Consider the following 26,111-nt stretch of genomic DNA (forward strand, 5'->3'; position numbering starts at 1 on the left):
TGCTGAAAAGAAAGCATCTACATGGCACAAAGGTGCATTTTGCAACTGTGTAAAAGAGACAGTGAGCTTTTTTCAAGCGTTTAAAGAAGAGATTTAGAAACTTACGGAAACCTCCAGAAGGTGACTGAAAGAAATAACCATTGCTCTGTGAATTGACAAATAAGCAGTTCATGTGAAAGTGAGACTCTGCAAACAAGAATATCAGCTTTCTATGGGAGGAACCTGGGTAAAAAGTATGAACAGTCACTACAGAGTTCAACAAGAACAGAAGTTACTCCAGTCCCATTGTCAAGCACTGACGGATCTTTCCTTGCTTAATACTGATCTGGTTTGGCTACTGTTTTTTTCATCTTCAGCTTCAACCTGGAGTTAAAACTACTTCCCCAGCTTTCACCAGACTTCAGCCAGTTCCTTGCTGGGCGTTGGGAGCGTGAGCAGGTGTTTCGTATGCGCTTCCCGTGCCAAGAAAAGGCACCTCCAGAGGGAAAACCCCCACGGGAGCTGATTTGCTAGCTCAAATTTTCTCTGGTGACACTCCTTCCTCATTAGCTTCTTCAGGTGGGTGTGAACCACTGACACAGACCTGAGCCAAGGTTCAGCCCTGGGTTGTCAAACGGCTGAGGGCAGCTTGCTGGCAGGATGATGGAAGAAATCTCCATAACGGTGGCTTACGATGCCCACGTTTTCAGCCAGCTGTACGAGGAAGACTTTCTGGCCAATCTGGTGGCAGTCAGCAAGCCCAAATCTGTGGTAGGTGTTCCTCTTGCTCCTTTGCTTCAGTTGTACTCTTCTCAGAAGTTAGGTGCTTTTGCTGAAAGCTGTTCTTTATTTTCTTTTTTAATAACGTCTTCGGAAATTTCCTTTCGTGCATCATCAAACTTACAATAAGTTTATTTCAGAAGAGATTGTGGGAATTATCTCTTCCTGGGTTCCTAAGTGTAGAAGAAATGTATTTGCTCAGTAGGATAATAGCTGCAATCGTATTTTTTTAAATAATGGAAGTAATAATTAAACTGGGAAATGGCTGAACTTAGCAAACCGTGGAATCAGCACTAATTGATGTGAACACCATGATGTGTTTTGGCATCTCAGGTTCAGGGCAGATGCTGGAGGTCTGGGCTTTGAGTCACTGTCATCACTGAATCTAAGAGAATCTGTCCTTTGCACAGAAATGGAGATTTAACACTTTTACCTGCTCTTCTGAAATCAGCATAATTATCTGTGAAACCAGTTTAGTGAAAATGCCACTTCCTTTTCTCATAAATAATGCATGTGTTTATGTAAATGATATGTATAGTGTGGGCATCTATGTATTTATGTAAATGATATGTATAGTGTGGGCATCTTCCTCCCTTATGGAGACCCCAGCACTTGTAGGGAGCCACATTGAAAGTGCTAGTTTTGACTCTGAAGTTGGGTGCCAAAATTCATCCTTGGTCCCAAATTCTATGCATGGGCCCATGTTGAGCCAGTCTGCCTAGAGTCAGTCAAAAGAAGCTTTTGGAAAAATAAAATAATAAAATAATTGTATGTAGGTATCAAGCTCAGCTTAAAAAGCAGACACAGTTAAAATTTCAGTCTAATTATTTAGCAATCCAATTAAGCATTTGTGTTTGCAGGTTTTGATCTGTATATGTGTTTGTATCCAGGTAGCTCACTAAGCTGGGACAAAGGGAGGTTTTCTCCAAAGAGGATTGCATTATTGCAATCTTGTGTAAAACCTCTCTAAGCCTGTTTCCTTCTGGGGTTTTTCTGCCTGTTTGTGCTCAGGAAATCTCAGGTTCATCTCCCATAGACTGCTGGATTTAAACCAGAGTTCTGCCCAGTGCCTTTTAGATGTGCCTTTTTCTGTCTCTGGCCTCCTCTAGGCTAGAATTTACAAGGCCCATTAAAATAGCTAGATAATAAATATGGAAATGGAGTGGAGACAAATGGTGTGCTTTAATGTGACCTGATTGAAGAATGGGCTCCAAGTAGGCTTCAGCTTAACCAGCAGATTGGGAATTGCATGCTTTTTCCATGCTGGATGCTTTTAAATACCTGGCATACCTTAATTCACTGTCCAGTTACAACCTTTCCTCTTTTTCTGCCTCAGCCATTTGCTGTGGCAGCAATTGTTACGTTGACTGGAAGCCCAGGGTAGTGTCTTCTCCTGCAAACAGGTACCTGTGTGGCAATGGGATGAAGAGGAGCCAGGTGGCTTCCTGGCTGTGCTCTGGAACTACTTCCTTCTCTAGAGCCTGGACTGCAGTTGTTTAAACCCTTCTGATAAGAAAACATTTCATGGATTACTCACCCCATAATTTAAATCTTAGAAAAGTGCTGCTTGAAGGGGCTTGGTGATGGCCTCTCAAGTTTTGTGAAGCTTTGGAGCAGAAGTAATGGACGTTGCCTTGTGCTTCTCAGTTCCTCCAGATCAGCTGCAAGTGACTGGGAGAGAGAGTAACTGGTGCCAAGAGCACCCCCTTGCAGCTCCATCTGATTTTTGCCACTCTGAAAATATGATGAAGTAACATTCTAAAAAAATTACTTCTCTGTGAAATAACTACTTGTCCCCTAGTAACCAGAGATACTTAATGGAACAACCGTGGAGGGGAAAGTATCATTATTACTCTTATTTATAAGATCCAAATGATTGACTTTAGTGTAAGCACATGTTCTTAGCAACTCTTTTTTTTTTTCCTGGATCAAAGAGTATTAACATGTTTCAGTGCATTATGTATTAGCCAGTAAGTTAAGAAATGTGGTTTTGCAGGGTTTGCATAGAAAATACTTAGCTACTCTTTTATATGGTTTTGAAGTATATTAACTAAGCAAATAATGGTGCAAACAAGCTGAGGAGGTTCAAGGTGAAGCTTAACAGTGTTGTGATAAGATTCAATGGTGCATGGGAGCCTGAGCTACTAAAGGATGGGAGTTGATGACTGAGAAAGTTTCTTTCAGTTCTCTGCTGCTGTGTTTAATTAGGGGACAAGCTGCCAATTGGGATAAGTTGGGGCAAGTCTTATTGACCCTGTCCTGGTCATTTTCTCTCTGTGCAATCTGGTCAGATTGCACAGAGAGATTGTGCTGTACAGAAGGTAAGATTCTGCAGAAGGAATCTGCAGAGTTCTAATTTACCCTGAAAGTTCATGCTAATAGCATGGGTATATTTGCAGCTTGGCATTCATATGTATGTTTGCAAAATCCAGGTTTCACTTATTTTGGAAGGAGTTAAATTATGCTGCTCTGGTTGCAAAGAAAAGGTTAAAAAAGATGTTCTTTAAAGAGTTTTTTCCTGTTCTGCAGTTTGGATGCCAGGATGGCTTTGTTGTAGTTCCAGAAATCTTGCATCTAGTAACTCATTATATTTCACTTGGGTTGGGCAATAGGTCAGGGCTCAGAGGAGTCTCCTGCACAGAGAGCTGGTTGGGACATGACTTGGTGGAGGGTTGATACTGAAACCAAACCAAGGCCAAATTATCACTGCTGTGGGTTGCTCCTGCTTCAAGCCAGGCCTGTGTGACCTTGTGACATGTCCAGTGCCACACAGGTGATGAGCAGGTAATCAGAATTACCTGCCGTTGTCCAGGTCACATAAATCTTGGTCATTTTTTTTTTTTTTCAATGGAAAATGTGGATGTTTTGGTGGAAATGTAGCAGGGTTCTTGTAGCTTTGCTTAGACACACAGAAATGCCAGGCAGTGAAACAGGATGTAGGTGATCTGAGACAGGGTTTCAGTGTTGCTCCAAAGCAATACGGTGTGATAGCAATTTTCATACCATTAGTCATATTGCAATGTGACCATGACACATGGCTGTTCTGCTGTGGGGTTTTGCTTTCAAGATTACAAGTTATTCTGAAACTGCTTCATGCAGGCTTGCAAAGCAGCTTATGGCACTGGACTGCTGTGTGGTTTGCACAAGAACTGAGTAGCTTTACTCTAAAGAATTTCAATTCTCAACTTATCTGCAGAAAACTTGGACCCAAGGGGTTATAAAAATGGTGTACTAAGTGGTATAATCCTCTTAATCCAGAGTTGAAGGACATTCTTCTGGAAAGCTTCATTGTATTTTCATTTTCTTGCCTGCCTGGTTGTGTTTAGCTCTCTGTTCAGGGGAATTATCAGCCATTTCAGAGAAGTAATTCATGCTACACTCCAGCAGACTCTGCTATAATGGTTTCTAGGCTTTTCAATTCCCCACCAAAGCCAAACTGAAGAGATTCAAAGTGGATGGGTGAACTGCAAAGTGGGTGAACGACTGGGTGGCCTGGCAGGAGCACAGAGCCCTGTGGTCCGTGGGTTGAAGTCACCCTGGCAGCTGGCTACACCTTGGGTTTGGGAGCTGATACTGTTCAGCATCCTCAGGATGCAGCCTGCTTTGCAGATGGCAAAACAATGGTTTTCAGGTCATGAAAAGTCAAAGGTTTGTGGTGGACATGTGGGGTGACTGGTCTTGTGTTCAGAGGAGCCTCAGCACGGGTGGGCTGAGAGGGACCTCCTGAAGTTCAACCAAAGGCAAATATAAAACCCTGGGTAGGAATAACTCCATGGTCTGTGCAGGCTGGGAACCAAATGTCTGGATAGCATCAATGCAGAAAGGGTGTTGGGGGTCGTGGTGGATGACACACAGGGGGGTGTAGAGCATGTCCCAGCACTTAGGAAGGCTGGTTGTGCCCGAGGCAGTGTTACCAAGAGCTCAACCTTCCCAGGGGGCTGGCCAGGAGTGCAGCTGGTCAGCTGCATGGGCAGGGTTAGAGGGCTGAGGCAGCTTCACCTGAAGAAGAGAAAGTTCAGGAGGGTCTGATAGCAGTCTCCTGCCACCTAAAAGTAAGTCCTAGTGAGGATAGAGCCAAACTCTGATTCTCAGAGGCATACAGTGCCAAGACCAGAAGGGCAAGCAAATAATTGCTCAGTGTAAGGGAAAGCATTTGTGCCCAGGGGGGCCCTGCCATCTCCACTTTTGGTGACCTTCATGAGCAGCATCCTCTGACTCTGCCTGAGCAGGAGGTTGGTCTGTGTGCCCACTGGAGAGCCCTTCCAATCTATTTTTTTTCTTTAAGTCTCTAATTCTGCCTTGTGTGGAGTTCTGCAGTGAGGAGGAGCTGGCAGCATCAGAGCTTTTGTGGAGAAGGTCTTTCCCTGGGTGGCATTACCACTGGCATGCTGCTGCCAAGGGGGGAATCAGGAGTTGGACCACTGTTACATGAACTGGCTCTTCCCAGCAGATGTAATACTCGTCTGCACCCTTCCTTTCCCAACAGAAGGAGGGATCCTGCTCTTGGAATATCTCTAGGAGCTGTCTTGTCCATAGGGCAGGAGCCCTATGGGCTCTGATCCTCTCACCTTGCCTTTCAACCAGCAAAAAGTGTTTTGTTTGTGTGTAACAAATAACAAACCCTATTTGTTAAGCAGGCTACCCAGAAAAGCAAAAGCTCTAATAGTTCTTCTCTTTCTTTTCCTTCAATTGATTAAGCCCCTTGTCATTTTGAGATGTCAGGACTCTGATTAAGCCCCTTGTCATTTTGAAATTTCAGGACCACTCTTTAACCATTTTGATTATTAACAGTTTGGGGTTTTCCTCTCACACCTCTTATCCTTCCAGATTCATGAGCTTTTCTGCAATTTCTTTTACCAGTACAAATCTTCAGTCTCCCCAAAAATCAAATAAGCCATGGTCATATGGGAAAGTAAAAGTCTCATGAGATATCATCTCAATTTTGCTTACAAAAATTCTCTGGCTTTATTCTGCTTTGAGGAGTCAGCCCCACAATGTCATCTTCTTCCCCTGAAACTCATCAAGATTTGCAGTTGGTGAAGGAAACTTTATATAAAACTGATTAAATGGATCTTCATATCAGACTGTAGTTTGCTTATGAATTTGAGAGTGTATAAAATGCATGCAAGTATTAGTTTGACTGCATGTTTTGCTCATTAACATTTGGTCAATATCTTTAGATGTTAAAGCTAAACATATTAAAATAAAATCTCTTCCTTCCTTAGATTTCCCATGTTTTAAAGTCTTGAAGCTCCAGCATATTTGGGAAAACTGGCACAGCTCCTGCAGTGTGAAACCCCCCATAAGTCTGCTGTCATATACAAATCCCTGTAGGCCAGGGAGGAGGTAGTTTCCCCCATGATGGGAAAGCTCCTGGTCCCCCCCTGCTACTAAAACCAGACTTTATTGAGAAACAGACACTTGACTGATAATACTCACAGAGTGCTTGTTAAATCTAATGCTAAATGCACAACTTGTAAATGGTGAAGAGGCATATGTTTGCTGTTATGGTGATGTGTGCTGGAATGGCATTTTATTCTTGTTTGGGCTTGTTTGACCTTCATCACTCCCTTGTTATTAAAGATGAAAATTAATAATTGGGGCTAAAATGCTTTGGGGTATTTATTTTTATGTTACTATATTTATACTGTATTCTTTTTATAATGCATCCCATTTGTTTCCTGCTGCTCTAAACCTTCCATGTGATGCAGAGTTTCTGCTGCTGAGAGTGATGAATGCAGAGTAGAAACTGCCAGGGGAAGCCTCAGCCTTTGGGTTGGGGCAGATGGTCATGGTGCTTGGCATGCAGGATGCAGGGCAGTGAACTCCCTGCTGCAGGAGAAGCCCTGGGTGGCTGCTGGGCTGCTCCCAGCCCTGGCTTTGCTGTGGCATCAGTGCACAGCAGCCTCCAGGTTTCCTGTCTCTGTTACAGCCTGTGGTACAGCCTGTGCCCGACAGTGTCACTGTGTTTGCATGGAGGTTCCCTTGCCTGGCAGTGAGAGACTGAGTCATCCTGGCCTTTCATTCACTGAGGTTAAGGCAGATCTTAATCTTGCCATTATCTGAGCTCCATCTCTTTGATCCAACTTCACTCTGGTAGCATTTTTTTTAAATGAAAAGCCCCATTAAATGCTCTTCTGGAAAAGCATCCAGCTTTCATTTAAATGCACCAGGAGGTGGGAAAGGCACAGTTTTCCATGCTCATCTGTTCATCTCTCACTGTCAAAATGTTTCTAACTCCTCATTTACATTCATCTTGGTTCCAGCTTCCCCTCTTGGGTCTGGCATGCAGTTTGGTGCCAGAGTACAGGGTTCTGTGCCATCACTGGTTTCAACCCTAGGAAGGTACTGGATGCTGTGACCAACTCTCATCCTGCTGCAGGGCACTTGCACCCACACACAGCACTTCAGTGACTCTGCTCCCCTCATGAATTTTTTCCCCCCAGCTGCATCTCCCAGGACTAGAAGCTGTTCCAGTGCTGGTCTCAGTGACAATCCAGGGTTAACACTGCCTTAGTCATCTTCCTTTCTTCCACCTTTGTGTCTCCCAGGGCTCCCATCATCTGTTCTGTCACAGCCTGACTCTGAGGGCACAGTTACATTTCTCTCACTGCAGATGAGGGTCTGTGATTTCCTGCCCTTCTCCCTCTACCCGTGTTTGTTCCCAGGCCCTGACCAGTGCCCATGCAGCCACTTGTGGGGCTGTGTTAGGAATGGTACTGATACAATTTAAAAACTGTAAAGAAATAAAATCAGCAGGTATTTGGAGGATTATTTTGGTCAGCTTGCCATGGAGCAGGGAGGCAGGAGGAAGAGGGCTGTGGAGGAAGAGCTGGGTCTTGCCCAGCTGACAGCAGGCTGCTCTCACAGCCTCTGCTTCCCATTCTCCCATTTTTCCCAGAGAGCAGAAAAGTTTCCAAACTTCTGGTGAAGTCCACATGGTGCTTACTTGGGACTGATCTCATCTCTTCATGGATTCAACCCTAGCTGGAGGCCCAGTGCTCCGTGCTGTAGTAAAGCCCTGCACACATTTGGTCTGGAGTTGGCACACAGCTGTCTTTCATTTGAATAAGCTGCATTCAGGAATTCTAATATATGTCTGCAATTTTCTGATCCTTCTTGCTCTTTGCTGCCCTTTCTGTCCATGTGTCATCTGCAAATTTTATTGTCAGAACTGTGTTTTTCACTTCCAGGCTACTGATGTGATGTTGGATGGTGCTGGATCTTTTATGAGTCCCAGAAGAGACACCCTTTGAGATGTCATTAACCCCAAATGAAAAATGTCATTGAATAATTACTCCCTTTGACAATGGCTTTTTGACCCATTTCCTCAGCTTTTTAATTCATGCTTCATGGCTATCAGATGCTCTTCTGGGGGTGTTTGGTTTGGTTTTGTTCTTAAATCTATCCTGTGGTAGTGAATCCAGTGCAAGAGAAGACTTATAATTGTGAAGTTAGTTTTACCAGTCAGACCTACAGTTGGTAAAAGCCTGTTGGTGTGGAACCAGCTGTGTTCCTCTGCTCGTTATCAGCTGGATCCTTCTTACCAGCTCTGTGGAGAACGTTAGTCTGGGTTTCTGGGTTTGTGCTAACCCACCCAAGCCATCCAGGAGGTTAGATTTGGGCTTCTTAAGTGTTAGGAACAGAGAATTTTCATCTAGTCTAAGGGAATCTTTATTGTGTTCAAGGATTTACTAAAAATGAACATTGGTGGACTGGATTGGTCTGCTGGTTCTGTCAGTACTTCTGCTCTGTATAAAAACCTGCAGTCTGGTTTTCAGCAGAGCAGAGGTGGTTTCTGGACAATTCTGACTTGTCTGACTCATAATTATTTTCGAGCTCTAATTATTAATGCACATGAACAATGCTTAGGAATCCTCTTGTTTCCAATATGCCCTAGAATCAAGTCCAGCCTAACAAAATTCTAGGAAGAATTAAAACAATTTTTCTTCTGCATTCATTTTAGTTATTATTTGTCCCTCATTAATTACCTGTGCTCTGTTTATTTTCTCTTTTCTTCATATTTGAAAGCATTTCTTCTTGCTCCCCTTTTATTGTCATTGGGTTAAAAGGGAATTATTCAAGCAATGTCTCAAATAGACATTTTATAAATAAGAACAGAATCTTTGTGATTAAATATTCAAAAGTGGGACATTTCAGTATTTTAGAGCTTCCTTGATTTCTTCTTAAAAAGAATTCCAGGAAAACTGACACAAGTGTTTTTGGGTACTTGAGAAACTGCTTCTGTTTCTTTCATTGTTACAAGCCTGTTTTGGAGAAGAAATTTGAAATAAATTTCTAGACATTATTTATTGGTTTGTTAGGTTTTTAGTTTTAATGACCTTGAATGTGTTGAGTATCAGCATGAACCTTTACAACTGAAGAAGAGCAGGGGAGGAGTTTGTGAGGCCATATTTCAACATTTAAATGCAGAAATGTTTAAATTAGAATTAAGCAGCTTTAAACTTATTTCTCTTCCCACTGGCTAGGTAGGTCAGGTAAGACTGATACAGCCACTTCAGATCTGTTGGGTATGTCATCATGTTAAGATGAGAAAGAGAAGTGAGTCTAATGAAAGATTTGAAGCTCCTGAATTCTAAGCCTTCAGCTTTCTTACCTCACTTGTAATTTCTTGTAGATAGCCATTATATAATATATCACACCTTAGTAAATATGTATACAGCCCCAAAGTTCTGTCTGTCGTACTGATATTTGTCAGTGTTATGTCAGTGTCTCCATGCTCAGGATGTTAATTGACTTTGAAAGGAGGGCTGAAAGTAGATGAAGAGGCAGTTAAATCTCTTCATAGAAGCCTAATTTCATAATCACTAGAAGGTGGAATAGAGAGCTTGTGTGGGTGAAAGTTAGTTTAAAATATTGTCTTTGTGGTTAAAAACATTGTCTTCATTTTCTCCAACAATTTTCAGTCTTTTTGAACCTAGTTCTCATTTCAGTGTTTTCTATCTAGTTCAGTCTGTGCTTTCATGCCCTGTTCAACATGCATGGTTTTCTTTATTGCCTCCTTCTAGCACTGTCAACATGAACTTAAAAAAAACCCCGATTGCCTGCAGAGTGAGTTGCACTGGTCAGTGATGGTTTAAAGCTGTAGGCTTGTCTTTTGTGCTGGGAAAAATCCAGATGGTTTGATTTCAGAGCAGCATGGTACCTCTGCCAAGACAAAGCTCCTATGAAGTGTATATGAAGCCTTGTACTTTTACTACAAGGTAGGGTCACCAGAGTAATCCCAAGTCACCATCTCATGGTGTAAGATACTGAATTTGTCCTTTACCTTGGAGATCAGAAGTGTGTAGGGAGGAACAAGCACACAGACTGTCCAGACAAAGGTGGAACTTCCAGAGCAGGTCAGACAACACTGAATTCTGTTATCCCACAGCTAAGGGTCTCCTTTCCATGGCAAGAGGGATTGGAAAGAATTTTGAGCTTGCTGCTTCTTTGCTGCTGATATTACCTGTCATCCTTTCCCCAAAAGGTGAGGGTTGTACCTTTGTAGAAGCCTTTTCCTTTTCAGTGGCAGCAGCAGCTTGGCTTTCCAGCTGAACTTGGAAGCATGGCCACATTTTGTCTTCTGCCTTCATCCCCTTCTGCCTGATGCAGACTCCTTCCTTATGTCAGTGCTTGAGATGCTCCTGGGATTTTTTTTGCTAAATGCTGAATTAGAAGGTCTTAAGTTCATTGGTAATTGATTAGCATGACAGGGCCTCAGCCAGACATACTGGCTGGGTGCAGGTCTCCTCACAGGCCCCGTGGCAAACAGAGCCAGCAGCAGAACCAGAGCTGGGATAGTGAAAAAGCAGGTTCCAAAACCCAAAAGGCAGCCTTGTGTAAATGGGTTTGTGACTCAGTACACTGATTTGTACCCACTGGGGCTGTGTGTCCTGTCCCCAGGGCTGCTCTCCAGCACCACGCTGATGAGTGACCAGAGCTTTTCAGCCCTCCTGTCCTGTCCTTCCTCTCCTTACCTGCCAGCTCCTTGCCAAGGGCTTCTGCAGGCAGCACAGGGGCTGAGAGGTACAAATACAGCAAAACCTGAAGCCTCACTGAAAGTGTTGAGGGAACCTTCTTGGCAGATGGAGGATCACAGAGGTAGCAGGGAAGGATTAGCTATTGCACTAAAATGCTGTACTGTGCTGCAGTGAGCATTTTGGGTACCTTGCAGGTGGGACACTGTCCCACTTGTGTTTTCAAAATGCTGATCTTCTAATCAGCAGTTTTAAAAAATGTAATTTTTTTTTTTTTTAATCTTTATTTTTTGTGTTTATGGAGCTGGGCAAGCAGAAAAAAGGCAAGGCTTTTGAGAAGTGTTAGAAGTTGTGTTAGTTGCTGAAATACAGATAAAAGTATTGGATAGAAGGTACTGTGGAGCCCTGAATGTATGTATATAATGGTTCAGCTTTAATATAGAAACAATATGTATTTTCTGCTAGTGGAATAATGCACTAAGAAGTAATTTGTATTAGTAGATTGTGCATTTGAAATATTTATAAAAGTAATGTAAGTGGGTTTAGCATCAAGGACCTCACCCCTCATCAGAGAAACTTGACAGTGATTTTTGAAGATGGAAATTTAAAGTGTGACAGCATTTTAACTGTATTGATACTGTGGCTCAGAATTGATCTGAAATAGTATTAACAGGATACGTGTTCAAATACTGTGAGGTTCTTTACTAATAGATAGAGCTCACCTGGGCATATGGTTTAGAGCTGCAATCTACCACCCATCCTCCACCTCAAAAAGTACTGTTTATTTTTTTTTAATGCCACTCTTGTGCTGGGCAACCAGATAACTCAGCAGAGTCAGAATCCAGCCTGGCTGATGTCCAGTGACCAGCTGGTTTCACTGGTCTCCTGGCAGGTTTCAGAAGATACCTTCAGCTGGGGATTTGTGAGCTGAAAACTGTGGACTCTGTGGCATAAACACGTTCAACATGACAGGTTTTACAGCCATTTTAACACCAATATTTGTAACCTGGTTCCTGACCAGGCACTGGCCTTGTGTTGGCAGTGTTCTGTAAGTGTGATGGTGAGGTAGGTCTGTGTCACTTTCAGGATAAATGAAGCTGGAAAGCAAACCCTAATGCATTGTAGCTAGGAGAGGTTGTTTCTTTGCTAAGTGATGCAAGAAAATCACTGGGGACTTTTTCCTGAATTTCTGATTCTCTTCTCCCAGGGATGGTGGTGAGGACTGGGTCTGTCTTCCCACTTGCCCTTCTCTTCTGTTGCTGTGGTGCACCAAGAAGTACAACCAAAGCTCTGACATGGTTGTGGGCATGGGTGGGATTGGAATTGGAGCAAATTGTGTCCCTCAAAATGTAGGAGAGCTGAGGGTCTGATTGTGCAGTCACTGAGGATGTGTATGAAAACCTCTAGCACCAAATGCTATGTACCCAAAGGTGAACAGATGCAAGACACAGACAATCACATGGAACAGTTAGGTTGTAAGGTACAAACTAATGGGTAAATTCTACAGTGGAAAAACTGCTGCTTTTCATAAAACCTGTGTTACCCAGAGCAGGGCCTTGTCCCAGCTGGCTGGTCAGTGTTACCTCTTCCAGGTACCTGAGCCTGATCTGTGGCCTCAGGGTACATGTGTAGTTTCATTTAGCTTGTATAGTCTTTTGTAGCAGAGATCCCATTGTTCAGGCATTCTTTAAGTTGTGCCAAATAATAAAAATTACCTGTACACAGATGTTTGCCATCTAGAATATTTCAGGTATCAGTCTCCTTAAACACAGCATTCCTGTCGACCAGAGCCAATTTAAATGCAAAATGGGTGCTTGCTGACAAAGTGGATATAGCTGCTTCCTTCCACAGTGTTGCCCTCAATGCTAAAACCCTTATCTGTACACAAGAAGAAGCACTCTTTGTTAGGGCATCAGCTGCAAGTATATGAAAGAGTCACAGCCACTTCCCAGCCCGGATTTTAAACTACTCAGGTCGTCTCCTTTTTTTTTTTCTAAAACAAACAGAGTTGAAGTGGATGAGAAGCCCACCAGTGTCAAAGGGAAAATTATTTTTTGAATGCTGAGAAGCAGTTTGGGGATCTGAAGAGGAGTGTTTTGAAGAGCCACAAGGCAGAGCATCTTTTCCTTGAGCCTTTCTCACTTTAGATGCAGATTCCCCTGCAATCAATAGATGGGTTTCTCAGGCACTGTAGTGAATGCAGAAGTGCACACCAGTGTTTGGAGCTACAGTTCAGGGAATCTGAGTTCTGTTCTCATTTTCTGTGTTGCCATTGGATTGCTGTACAGTGAGGCTTATTTAGTGTCTCAGTCTCAGCCTCCTCTTTTCACTTAGCATAGCTAACTGAGCCTAACTAAGCAGATCTTGAAACAGTGGAAGAATAAGGTGGCATGTCAGGTTCAGCAAGTTCAGATTAAAGGAAATGCACTGCAGAGATTAAAATCTGACAAAAGGATCTGGTGTTGGAAATCATCCAATGTCACTGGTGGTGGTCACTGCCATTTTGCATCACAGGAAGTAGTGAAGGTGCTCTGTAAATTTTGCAACCTGCCTTTCCCTTCTTTTTATAGATTCCTGCAGATGTCTCAGTTGCAATTGAGATATTTCGATAATGAACTGATGTAACAGAATTAAGTAAAAACAAAAATTTGCAGCAAGGCTGGTTTCCTTTGCCTCCAGCCAGCTTCCCAATTCGATTTGTGTTAGCCTGAAGACTCTCTTCAGGAGGTCTTACACCTACAGAGCTGGCAACAAGGGGTCTTGCAGAGGGAAGGAAACTGCCCCTTCAGGGAAGGGATACTGGGGTGTGCTGGTGTGGAGCAGGCTGCTTTGCTGATAGAAAGCATTTCTGTCAGGTGTCTTTACCAAACACAAAGTGGAGAGAGATGCTGTTCTGCAGCAGGCATTGGGACAGGCAGGAATTAAGCAGATAAGTGTGTGTTTCCAAGGAGTTTGAGGGAACACTCCTTCCTGCTGGTGGGGATGGTAAAACAGCATCTGACCTTGGGAGCTTTTCTTGTGCTGCACGCAGCACCCAAGCTCATGCAGAGCAACAGCACCAGGTCCCATGTTCACCCACTGCCATGAGGGGTGGCTCCTCAGCCCAAGCACCCTCAGGCTCTGTGCTCCAAGCTTGGCCAAAGCCAGGTGGGATGAGGGGAACGCTCGGATCGGATGATGTCTGAGAGGCTGCTTCGCAAAACCTTTCTGATCACGTTGCCCCCAAATCAGGGGTTAGATGGTGTCTAATGTGGGGTGTTTTACAGTGTGGTGATGTCTGGGTCCTCAGTGTGATGCTGTAGGTAGGTGAAGCACTGATAAGGGCTGTTGCCAGTGAGCCTGTCACAGGGATAAAAGGAGAAATGGGAGTTCTTCAAGCTGTGCTCCAGCTTGTGAGTTTTATTTAGGTAACAGCTGATTTTAATCCCTACTTTGTTTCTGCAAATCAATGCTGCAGATTTTCTTCTCTGCAGACTACCCAACACAAACAAGAGCTTTGTAAGAAATTATGATGTGCCCTTTATCCACTCAGATTTCATGCTTGTGGCTGATATCTTGCTCGAGATATGGTTGTTCAGATTGTATTGCACAATATCTAAATACCACATCCCTCTCACCCCCTGTAAAGTCTAATGCAAGAGATGAGTCTGTTGTGTCAGTGTGTTACTGTGGGGTTTATTCTTTCGTTTCCCATCTCTCCATCCTCCAAAATAACAAGCAAATGGCTTATCTGCTTCTGAACTTTACTCCCAGTGACAGACATTGCTTCGTGCCTTTTGGCAGCCACATTTTGAAGAAAAGGACAGTAGAGTTATACAGAGTAATGAGTGCACAGACCAGGAGAACACTGAGTCAGTTTCTTTGGATGTTTTTGTTATATTATAGCCTTTATTTGGCCTAATCAAGTGTTTAAACAGAGCTATATTCTCCTTCCTTGAACCTGATCTAGTTGTTTCTTAAAGATGAAGTATTAACTAGAACAAATTGATACTTCTAAATTGATACTTCTAATAAATTGATTCTAATTCTAATTGATACTTCTAATAAATTGAGCTTCTAGTGGGAATGAGGACGGTGCCTGTGACCTGCAGCTTGTTTGCTCATCTGCTGGCTGAGGTTCTGTTTAAACCTACAGGCTTTGTATGACACACTTTGCAGAACCAAGCATCATTTTGAAACTAACTTGCTTTGAATAACGTTTTCAGTCATGGGAGCTCTGGTCTCCTCGAGTGGGGCACACGTGGCAGTGGTTTGGGAGCTGGCACTCCTGGCTGTGTGAGGCTGGAGTGGGGCTGAACGAGCTCCAGCTGGTCCATCACCTCTCATCCAGGCCTCACATGTGCTTGGAAATGGTCCTGCCTTGCAGCAGTGGGAGGAGTCTGGGCTTATCCTGGGGATCACGGGATGGGATGGGATGGGATGGGATGGGATGGATGGATGGATGGATGGATGGATGGATGGATGGATGGGAAGCTGGACCACAGCCAGTCTGTGGTTGCTGCCAGTGCTCACCCAAAGCAAGCTCGGGGTCTGCACATCAGTCATCAGCACACAGTGTAACCCTGTCTTTGGAGGGCTGCAAGTCCCCTGCCAAATCTTGAAATACCAAGCAAATCCATCACCAGTGAAAAAGAAAACTCACCTGCTTCAAAGAATGGGAAAGGAAAGCATTGCACTTTTTGTTCACTGGCTTTTTTGGTTTCTTTTTTTTTTTTCCTTCCACACTGAGGTGAGAACTAGAGAAGAAAAAAAATATTAAGAGTTCAGAGATCACAGAATATTGGTGACATTGTTAGTGTGATGGGACAGGGTATTTTTGGAGTGTTTCTGCAGTGCTAGATAGAGAAAATAAGTGGGACTCTGCTCAGTCTGGCATCGTGGCAGCACTGGAAATTAGAAATCAGGTAATAGGATTTTTCTGTCTGCATCAGCCTCTGGCTGTCGTCAGGAAAGTCACTGTTCAGGAAATCACTTTACATCTCTGCTTCCATTTCCTTGGCTGTCAAATGAACATAATGATAACTACCTCCTCTGAGTGCTCGTGCTTCATTAGAGCAATAAAACATTCGCGAGGCAGGAGTCACAGATGTGTGATTTATTAATCCAGCAAGGTCAGGCTGAACTTTCTGTAAGCAGCTCCAGAAGCTGCAGGATGAGGGGCAGGTCTGGGGGAGCTCAGCGGGTGCCGCTGCTCGGCGCGCGGCCCCTGCCAGGGCTGCCGGAGGAGGTGAAGCTGGTCTTTCCAGCCCTGTCTGAACAGGGGGACAGCTGGAAACAACATATTTTTTGTTTCTCACCTGCCACATTTCCCCTCATTGCAGTGAGTCCTTTGAGTGTTTAGAGCACTAGTCTGTTGGGGGATTTTTTGAGAGAGGTTTTTTCTTGTTCGGGTCTGTGTGGATGTTTTGTTAAGATGCTCCGCGTGGCTTTTTCCACGTGTACAACTAGTTGTGACATGATTTCATGCTTGAGCACAAGAAAATGAAACTAGTCAAGATACTAAGATAAACAGATGAGCAATGTTTATAAACCATTAAGAGCCTCCCAGATTTGATAAATGTCCGTTCTAGCCTCTATGGCCCATGGTGCTAAAGAAAGAAGAGATCAATATTGCAGGAGCTCTTACAGAAAATTGCTGGGCCTGCTTTGTTCAGGAGCAGTGTATCGAGATTGAAGCACTGGGCACTTACATATGAAAGGGCTTACAGAGAAGTCCCTTGTCGAATTCACAAAAATGTTCCAGGGAATTAAATTGGGGAATATGGAAATGGGCTTTTAAAATGTTATTTATTGATGAGGGTACACCCTGCAGAAGGAAGTGCTGTAATAAATTATCAAACTCCTTTGAGTAATGTGGCCGAATAGACAATAACAGCAAATCGCAGTCCCTGCCAAAGTTACAGAGCATACCTGCTCAGCTTTTTATTTATGGGATAACTGAATTAGTATGGGCTGGTTTTCTAACAGGAATTTCTCCCCCCCAGCCCCTTCAGAGAAACTTTTGCTGTGTTTAGGTACTGCCTTCCAGTGAAGAAGTAGATACTGACGTGTGTACGTCGCAGTGTTCTTTCTAAAAGCACAGAAGCAGTTTCCTGTGTCACAACGTGATGGTTGTACCCTGATACTTACACCTTTTGTGATTTGATCCCTGATTCGAGATGTCATTTACTGTCAATATTGCTAAGAAGGCGTTGCTCTGCTGTGTGGTTGCTGGAGAGCATGCCAGGCACGGGGAGCACCTTGTAGCCCATGCCGTGGGCAGCTCCTGCAGGGAGGGAAGAGGGAGATGATCCCCCACCCCAGCCACAGAGACCCACATGGGGCCCAACTCACAGCTGTGAATTAAAATTTAAGAATGTAAAGCAGGACAGGTAGTTAAGAATGGTTGGTGGAACGAACTGAAGCATTAGGAGGTGGTTGTGAGTGGAAAGAGGGGCTGTGGATACAGGGGGGAGCAGAGGGAAAGCAGCTCACGGTCGCTGTCCCCTGCTCGTCATAGGGGGTTAGATGTGATGTGTTCAGATGAAGTTCTGGGGTTGTCAAGGAGGTGATTAAGTGCCAATAGACTCTGTGCAAGTTAAATTCTGCCTCATCCTGAGAATACAAGGTGAAACCAGAGAAATGAGGCTGCTCTCAGGCAACTTAGATAATTAGGGTTTAAAAACTGATGCCTGGCGCTGGTGCTGGGTTTGGGGTTGTGTTACCAAGGAGCAGCAGCATCTGCTGGTGCACAGGGGCAGCTGTGGCATGTGCTCAGCATAGGCTTGTGGGTCACAGGGGTGCTTTATGGCCCATTTGCTCTCTCAGTAAGAGTTACTCAGATCATTCCATCTCTTGTTCCTTTGGACAGCGGGACTCTTACTGACGTACTCATGCAACTGTGTGATGGGAGGCCTCTCTCTCTGTAGTAAGACTTAATTCTTACATGCACTTGAAAGGCTTTACTGAAAAGCATCAAGAATCAGGATGATCTTTGCTTGAACACATCTTCCAAGTTACACCTGCATTGCACCTTTCTGCCACGGTGCACCACCCTGTCTGCCTCATGTTAATCTTCATTTTGTGCTGGTCACAGAATTCCACAACAGCACAGGAGAACTAGGTTTTGAGAGTATTTTCAAAAGACTCCAACATTGATCTGCTTCTCTGAATAAGATCCCAGTAAGCATCATGGAAGGAGGGAATAGGTCGGACTTTGGATGTGTGATTGGCTCACTTCCTTCAGAGTGATGTGAAATGGTTTCTTATTCTTGAATAATAAGTAGCCTCAACAGTTTCAAGTTGCAGCTAAAATAAAACAGGCTGGATTTGCATCTTGAGTTGGTTCAGCTGAAATGTAAAAAGCACCTCTGATAGTTTCAGTTAATTTCATTGTGTTTTGCACTATTAAGTGTTATCAAAGTGAAACTATCTTGTATATTTGTACTCAGTGCTTTGTGTTCTTATGTTTGCCCTTTTCTCTTCGTGTCCTTTAGGGGGTTGGTTTAAGACTTCCTCAGGAATTGTGGGCATTGGTGCTCCTTTTTTAGTGCTCCTTGTGCACTGTGCTTTGTTCAGTGCTTTGTGTTCTTACGTTTGCCCTTTTCTCTTTGTGTCCTTTAGGGGGTTGGTTTAAGATTTCCTCAGGAATTGTGGGCATTGGTGTTCTTTTTTAGTGCTCCTTGTGCACTGTGCTTTGCAGATCATGGCTTTCATGTTTCTGCCTGTACCTCCCAGAGGCCTCTGCAGCAACACGGAGCCCTTGCTTGGTCCCTTCCTGTCCTGCAGAGGAAGGAGGTATTGGGCTGAGCTAAACCAATGAAGGGAAAACAACACCAGAACTCCATGTAAACACATCTCTCATTGGCAGTAATTTTTTGCCCTAAGGCAAGGTGACAGTGGCATGTCCTGACACCAAGAGTCAGCAGGACACAGTCACTCTGGGCTAGAGGAGCAGAGACATACATAACAGGTCCAGGAAAAGCACGTGTTTACAAGTGATGATGGTACATGGTGTTAGTAAGGATCTCTCCAGCTGCCAGCAGATGACCTGACACATAGCAAGGTCAGCTTCCTCTTGTTGTGTGTTGGGCACAGAGTAATTCTACCAAAGGTCTCCAGGAAGATACAGGATGGCTTGTGTAGCATTAAGTACCCAATTAAAAGGTGAAGGTAAAGCAGAGGATCTCCGTGCTTTGATTTAAAAAATGTGTTCTTGGTGTACTGTGTTTGAAGTTGAAGCTGTGGTTTCCCAGAAATCTGGGCTAGGGTTAGGGCTGGGACCACCTTTCTGCGTGGTTACCTCCTGAATTCCCATGTGGTTTCTGTGTGGTGCCCTCATGTTTTCCCACGGCAGCTGGAAATGAGCACTGAGCTTCTCCACTGCTGCCAGGCAGGGGTGTGAGCCCAGACCTGAGGAGGGCATTGGTCACAAGCTGTAATGTAGACATTAAGAGTCTTTCAGTAACTAAAAACATTGCCTGGACCTCCCCCAAGGAATTATCCAGTGCTTTTGCATGCACACTCCTTTATTCTAATCTCACTTTTAGCAGTTTTCTTGCTAAGGCCCTGTTTTGGTGAATCATACCCATGAAAGCTTATTTTCCTCTTCCCTGTTCTCTCACTCCTGTTGTTCACACTCTTATTTTCCTTTAAATATTTGAATAGTTAGCAACAGTGGGCACAGAAAGGTTTCTGTCAACGTGAGCTGTCTTGGTAAGTGTTTGACATGGCTTGCTGAGTGGGGAGGGGTTGGCAACAGGGCGTGACTTTATTCAGCCACAGCTTTCCAGCACTTCCATGGCTTCCTGTTTGCAAGAAAAGCTTTCAGACAGCCTTTCCGGTGTTCCTCTAATCTTTAAATGCATGTTTGCCAAATATCTTCCACAGGTGCCAACAAAAAAGCTGAAGAAATATGAGAAAGAGTACCAAACAATGCGGGAGAGCCAGCTGCAGCAGGAAGATCCTATGGACAGATACAAGGTATGGGAGATGCTTCTGTGGGATCCTGTTTCATTGGCTCCATCTTGTGCCCTGGTTCTGGCAGCTGAGCAGGGGTGTGTGTGCCCTGCTCAGCTCTCCAGGATGTGCTGGTGCAGACCCTAGGGAAGTTAAGTGGCAGGTGAAACTCATCCCTTTCTTGAACAAGCATTTTGACCACTTGGACTTAGCATTTTTTTCCAGGAATGTTTCAGTCACAATTTGTAACTTTCAAGGCATCTCCAAGTAGCCACATATAATATTTTTCTTTTTCCAGTTTATATGTTTGTAGGTAACTCTCCTGCTGTTGCACTTTCACGGGAGATCTTCATGAGACGCAGGAACAAAGGGTGATTCTCAGCTACAGACACAGAAAGGAGAAAACACACATTGTTGTAGCCCAAGCTGTGTGCAGTGTCATCCACAGAGACTTTTGGAAGATGAGCTCTTCCTTGACTGACACGATCCTTGTTATTCATCTCTGTTTATACCAAGAGTTAGTAATTCTTTGTTAATGCAGTGCCCAGTGTGGTGGGACCCAGAGCTCTCCTGGGGGTCCCAAGGTACTACTGCAGCAGACTTAATAGTGATAAATATCCTGCTTTAAAGCAGCAGAGAAATAAAGATCTGGTTATTAACCCGATAGCTTGAGAGTTCACCAACAAAAAGGTTCTTTAATTTTGGATCAGCATTGCTTATCTTTCCAATGTATTTGCTTTTATTGTCACTGCTGCATTCTGTTGCCATAGATGTTTGGTGTGACAGAGGCTCTGCCTCTGGGCATTTCCTTCACTCAGTGTTCAGGATCCATTTATTGATTACCTGCTTTGAAAAATTCAACTTGCTTTAGGTGAAGCTGCCAGCAGTGAAGCACTTTACTACCCATTGCCCAGGAACTGACATTGCTTCCATATACCTGTACTGTTTTCCTGCTGTTCTTCATTGTGCCTTAACATGTTAAGTGACATTTCAGTTGGTACAGAGTCTACCAGGAGTGTGGAGCAGTAAATAACCATAGAGGGTGCGACTGGTTTACATGGTCTGTGAAAGTGAGGAAAGTGCACTGTGTTCAGAAGACCACAGTATGAAAATCTGTAGTGAAAGACAATGCCATAATTCATACATATGATGAGATAAGACTTATAGGTACAGAGAAATTAAACTTTTTTTAAAAAAGAAAGTATTTGCTTGTGAAAAAATACTTCTTGAGTGTAGTTCTTTTGATTTTGTGTTTGTGAGAGCTGGGACTGCTGTAGCAGCTGGGAGACAACAGTGAGTGTCACCTATTTAAAAAAAACACCACTTACTGCTGATGAAGTTCTAAGTATTTTTCCAGTGCTTCACTTATGGTGCTGTGGAATTGAAATAATACTTAGAAAACAAATCAGGCTTCTTTGAAGCTCCACGGAGGCTCATTAACTAGTTAATCTTGGGCGATGAAGAACATTATCCCCAAGCTGCAAATGAGGATATAGGAAGTGACTCTTCAGCCAGTGTTTATGTGAGTCACTGTCACAGTCAAGATCCCAGCCCAGGGTTTGGGCTTGTGCTTTTGCAACTCATTGTGTGATTTTTTAATTTTATTTTATTTTTTATTAAGCCGGGTTGGGTCTGATCCTTTTAGTGATGCTGTGATTACAGAGTCCCTGTAACAGGTTAGTAGCACATTAAATTCAATGTTTGGATGTGTTCTTCAGCTGATGGGAGTCATGGAGAAATGCTTCTAAGTGCTCCCTGTTCCTTGTCTTGCTTGTTTGATTGTATTAATGTGCCAAGCCCAGGCTGGTAGGAATTGACATTTCAAGAGCGTTCCCAAAGGGCAGCAAAATACTCAAGCCGTGTTGATCCTCCCAGCTTCTCTTGTCCTTAAACGATCATTCTACAGCCTGTGTGTTTAGAAATGCATTTAATCTTGGCAGCAGCAGTGCCAGACTTTGCCCAGCCAGGCTTGGTTTGGGAAAGGACTGAGTCTACACTGTTGGAAAGGCAGTATTGCCTCCGAGCACAGCGTTGCTCTGAGCTCCCTCCGGCCGTGGCGCTCTCTGCGTGGGCTTCACCCCGAGCCCTACATTGCTGTAATGTTGAGAGTTTCTCTAAACCAGAACATAATGAGGTTTTGGTTTACTGCCCAGGAAGGGGTTATTTCTTGGATGGGATTGCTGGAATGGACATACAATATTCCTCTTACAGGTCCAGAAGAAATCGGGTTTTGGTCTATTGGTAGAGTATTCCTCTTACAGATCCAGAAGAAATCGGGTTTTGGTCTATTGGTAGTTTTTAGTTATAGTTGTTAGAGTTATAGTTGTTTGTTGTTTGCAGCCTGTTAACAGTTTTTATGGGTGACTGAGCTTGGTCAGGACCACAGAGACACTGGCCCTGCTGTGTTGCAGTGATGCTTCAGTAAGACACCTCCCTGCCACCTGGCCCTCAGTGGAAATGACTTGTTGGACAGTTGAGAGCTGAGGTGGGAGCAGCTGCTGCTGCCGCCTCTTTGAGCCATCCCTGCTGCACTGTGGGCAGCACGGAGGGGACCCGTGGGAGCTGGTTGATCTGACTTTCACCCAGTGTCCCAGGGAGACCCAGCCCCAACCAGAGCAAGCTCAGAGCTCAACTTCTTCCTCTTCTCCCTAGCACGGGGATGTGGGGCTGAGCAGAGATGTTCCTGCCTGCAGGCAGCTGTGTATGTCCAGGCAGGGTCCAGTCTCATGCAATCCCACCAGCCCCACCCTCTCCACAAACTCCAGAAAAGGGGTATTTTTGCCTGCCATTAACCAGTCACATTTTCTCAACAGGTGAAGTTCACCAGCTGCACTAAGCTGTGTTATGTGCCACAGGAGTTCCTGCCCAGCTCGTATTTTACATGTTGATTGTGGTTTGACTTAGCAAAAGAGCAGTATTAAAGAGTTTTGTTATTTTTGGTGTTTTGTTTCCTTCTTATTTATAGGTAACATTTAGGGAAAGTGTATTTTTTATGGACACGTTTTCACTTTATTTTCCATTGCTTGTAACAAACTGACCACTCAGATTTTTGTCAGGTGGATTTTTACATATATTATGGGATTTTTTTCTGTGTCTGAGGACATACCCTGTAACAGGGTTTTGGATGACTTGATAAGAAACTGCGAGAGTTGAGCTGGGGACTCCTTGATTTAAAATAAAGAGGATGTAACCATGCAAAGAGGGGCTGGAGTTTTGCAAATACACCTTCCTTGTGCACACAGTTCTGTTCCGAGGGTAGAAATGCCTTTTCCTCTGTGGACCTTGTGCAACAGAGAAGTTGTCTCTGAATAAATGTGTCATTAACAGCCTTTTGCTTGTTTGAAGTAGAAGCAAAAATTAATACACTGGTCATTTTTATTCAGAGTGATGTAACTGTCACGAGGAAAAGCAAGACAACTAGGTGTGGATCATTGTTTGTTAGTGGGGGTTTTTTTCAAAGTGTGTTTTGGAAATTCTTCAGAGTCAACAGACAGGAAACACAAACCACCTCCGTGTTGCTTCCCATGAGAGGTTTTCCTGGATAGTTTCCTGTAAAACCCTTTTGAGTTTCTAGATGGAGGTTCCCAGGGTTTTCCTTCAGAGCCCCTCTGCAAGACTTCAGTTTGCTGACATCCCGAAGAGTGGATTTTAGTTTTGTTTTCCTTCCATCACTGGGCATCTGTTCATGCCCAGAGATCTGGGGTTTGGGTATTTGCTCATCGCAAGATGTGACATTGAATTGCTTAACAAGGTTTGTGACTTGTTACAACCCACTTGAGTAGCAGCACAGGGCGGATGCATCATCAGCACTGATGTTGTCAGGAACTGCTCCTTGCTGCCAGGAAGGAGCAGAGGGTGGAGTTCAGCCTTTCAGGCTCCCTGAGCTGAGACTTGCCTGCTGCTTGCAGATTTCCCTTCTTTCCATCCACCCTGTGATGGAAACTGGAGTATATCCTCTTTAAAACTCTGACTCAAAAACCCACTGAAGAATCAGCAAATTTTTTTTTAATATTTTTTTTTTGCTGTATTTGTTGGTATTAAAAATTATTTTATATCCTATTTTCACTGTCTTTACACCAATGGTTGAAAGCAGTGTTTGGTCTGTGACTTTGCAGGAGGTAAGTTGATTTGTGTTTGTGTGTTCCAGCAGTGTTTGTCCCTTCTGGAAATGCAGTATCCTCCTTTTAAAAGCTAACCAGGGTTCACCACCTGCCTTTGGTAAAAGGGAATTTGGGAAACAGGGATCTCTTATTTTGCTGATTGTAGAAACTGAGCAATGAAGGAGAGAAGGAAATTGTTGTCACAGTCAGTAAGTTGTTGCTGGTGTGTAGAGGAAAGGCAGGAAGCTGTTTATGCCAGGGACAACTAGCAGGTCTGACGAGTTGGCTTATGCCAGGTTACAAAGTGCTGTGTGATGGAGTCCTGCTGTAAGGAAGGACCAGCTCCATCTGTTGAGCTTTGTGCCACTGCAAATGGGATTTTATAAAGCCCTGTAAATATTTCAGAGGCACTGGAAGCAGTTTGCTACATAGGAAGAGCATTGTTTGTTGGTTTTGTCTTTGCCATGTAGCGTTAGGTTTTATTTAGACTTAAGCAGATTAAGAGTTTCCTCCCGAGGAAGGGGAGGAGCTGGAAAAGACAAACCAGCTAATTGCTCACACTGCCTTGTGTGGAGGAAGAATAAAGGTGGCCCCTATAAGAGACTTTCAGCTGGAAATTCAAAGGATGGTGAACGAGATAAAAACATCTCTTAGCTGTTGACTGGATGCCCAAGGTAAGAGATCTTTAGCTTGCTACAGACATGCCATGTACATTCCAGTTTAAGAGGAGGATAGTGCATTTCCAGCCCCAGAGCTTGCTTACCCACTGTCTGCCAATGCAGAGCAGGAGCTCCCAACTTCACCTCGTGCAGCTTGCTTTGCAGACACCGAAGCTTTTGGCAAAAGCACAGCAAAACTGTTAAAGCAAACTTCTCTCTAGGTAATTCTGTGGAAGTCTTAAGGATTTGTTGATTTCTCCCTCTAAGCAACATCCCTGTGAGAAGGTCTTGGTGCCCCAGCACCTGGCAGCAATACTGTCCTGATCTGGTCCCAGTTCTTAGGTGAACTCAAGTCATTCTCTGAGAGCTGCTCACTGGCAGGACTATGTCTGTAAAAACCCACATTTCTAAGACAGGCTGAACAAAATGCAGAAATAAGAACACAGTGGAACCTTTTTTAACTATTATTAAAGACTGCAATTTGATTTTACACTTTAAAATTATCTTTACAGAGGAATTTTACTTGTAAAAATTCCTTGTTCCAAACAGAATACGATGCAATTAAAATAAAACAGATCCCCAAAGTTATGTGCCTTTTAGCAGTGGCTGTTTTAACCCTATTGAAACGAAAGTGGTTTGCTTTGTTTTTCTGTAACAAAACAATTTGCTTAAAGTACAGGCTCTTGGAAAGGAAATGAACTTACTTTCCTGTAGAGAGCAGTGCATGGTCTTGTTGCACAATAGGGTCACATCAAGGAGAGAGTATTTGCAGAGGTTCTGCTTCCTGCCACACACAGATGAAGCTCCCACGCAAAAGAGACCTTTCTTAGCATCCTCTTTGAGCAGTCATTGTCCTTTTTTTGTTTTAAGACAAGCATGCAAAAATCTTCCTGTAACAGAAATGAAAACTGCAGTTTCACAGCGGTGAAGTTGGGAAGGAAAAATATCTGAGCGTAGCTGGTGAGCAGGAGGAAGTGCAGAGGCAGGTAGACAATGTGCTTGTGCAAAGAAATCACATTTTGCAGGAAGGCATTTGCTGAACAACTCAGTAAATTTTTGCTGTCTTAGGTGCTGGTGTATCTTTTACTGTTGGACAACATAAATTACCTTTCAAGTGGGCGCAGGTCCTTGCACAGCAGCATGTAGGTTGTTCTTGCACCTATCAGTTTCTATATGAGCTTGGTATTTTCCTATGAGTTTCCACAGGGCACAGGTTTCCTTTTCAGTCTCTTTTGGTGTGAAGGATTGATGGTCATTGTGTGACTGAGCACATTTTTTTCTCTCTTAAAATCCATTTGAGGATTTTAGGCGCCTCTGTCTGTACCACGTGTCTCTGTTCTTCTGAAGATGAAGCTGTGTATTTATTTGATGTGGCTTCTTGGAAGTCCCCTGACCCACAGACACCTTCTGAATATGATTTCTGTGTCTCAGCCCTAGAACAACAGTCACCAAAATTGAATTTAAAAAAAACATTAATTACTACTGTTCATTCTTCTCCGTGCACTTCCCTTTTCCAGTTAGTGCTCAACGTAGTCACTTCTACCTGTGTGCAGAGTGGGTAGGGGAGGACCAGGGCCTGCATTTTTTGTTGCCAGGCATTGCCCACTGAGCAGGTTCTGGGCCTGTGCTCAGGGAGTGAGGTCCCTGCTCCATCTGGCTCTTTTTTCTCAGCAGGA

The 26,111-nt window shown here is 43.8% G+C and overlaps 1 protein-coding gene across 4 annotated transcripts in view; it reads left to right on the plus strand.

Moving 5' to 3' along the window:
• RABGAP1L (RAB GTPase activating protein 1-like) overlaps positions 1 to 26,111 on the plus strand; it is a 225,654-nt gene that overhangs the window by 192,204 nt on the left and 7,339 nt on the right. For 2 of the 4 annotated variants that reach the window (XM_009994658.1, XM_009994659.1), the window contains one exon: positions 19,608 to 19,700. In XM_009994658.1, the coding sequence (XP_009992960.1) occupies positions 19,608 to 19,700 (93 nt within the window). Of the gene's footprint in view, positions 1 to 639; positions 751 to 19,607; positions 19,701 to 23,755; positions 23,795 to 26,111 lie in introns of those variants that run through there. The other 2 variants (XM_009994660.1, XM_009994661.1) reach the window with 2 other exon arrangements.

The sequence above is a fragment of the Chaetura pelagica genome, unplaced genomic scaffold (assembly GCF_000747805.2).
Source record: "Chaetura pelagica isolate M959 unplaced genomic scaffold, ChaPel_1.0 scaffold363, whole genome shotgun sequence".
NCBI lineage: Eukaryota > Metazoa > Chordata > Aves > Apodiformes > Apodidae > Chaetura > Chaetura pelagica.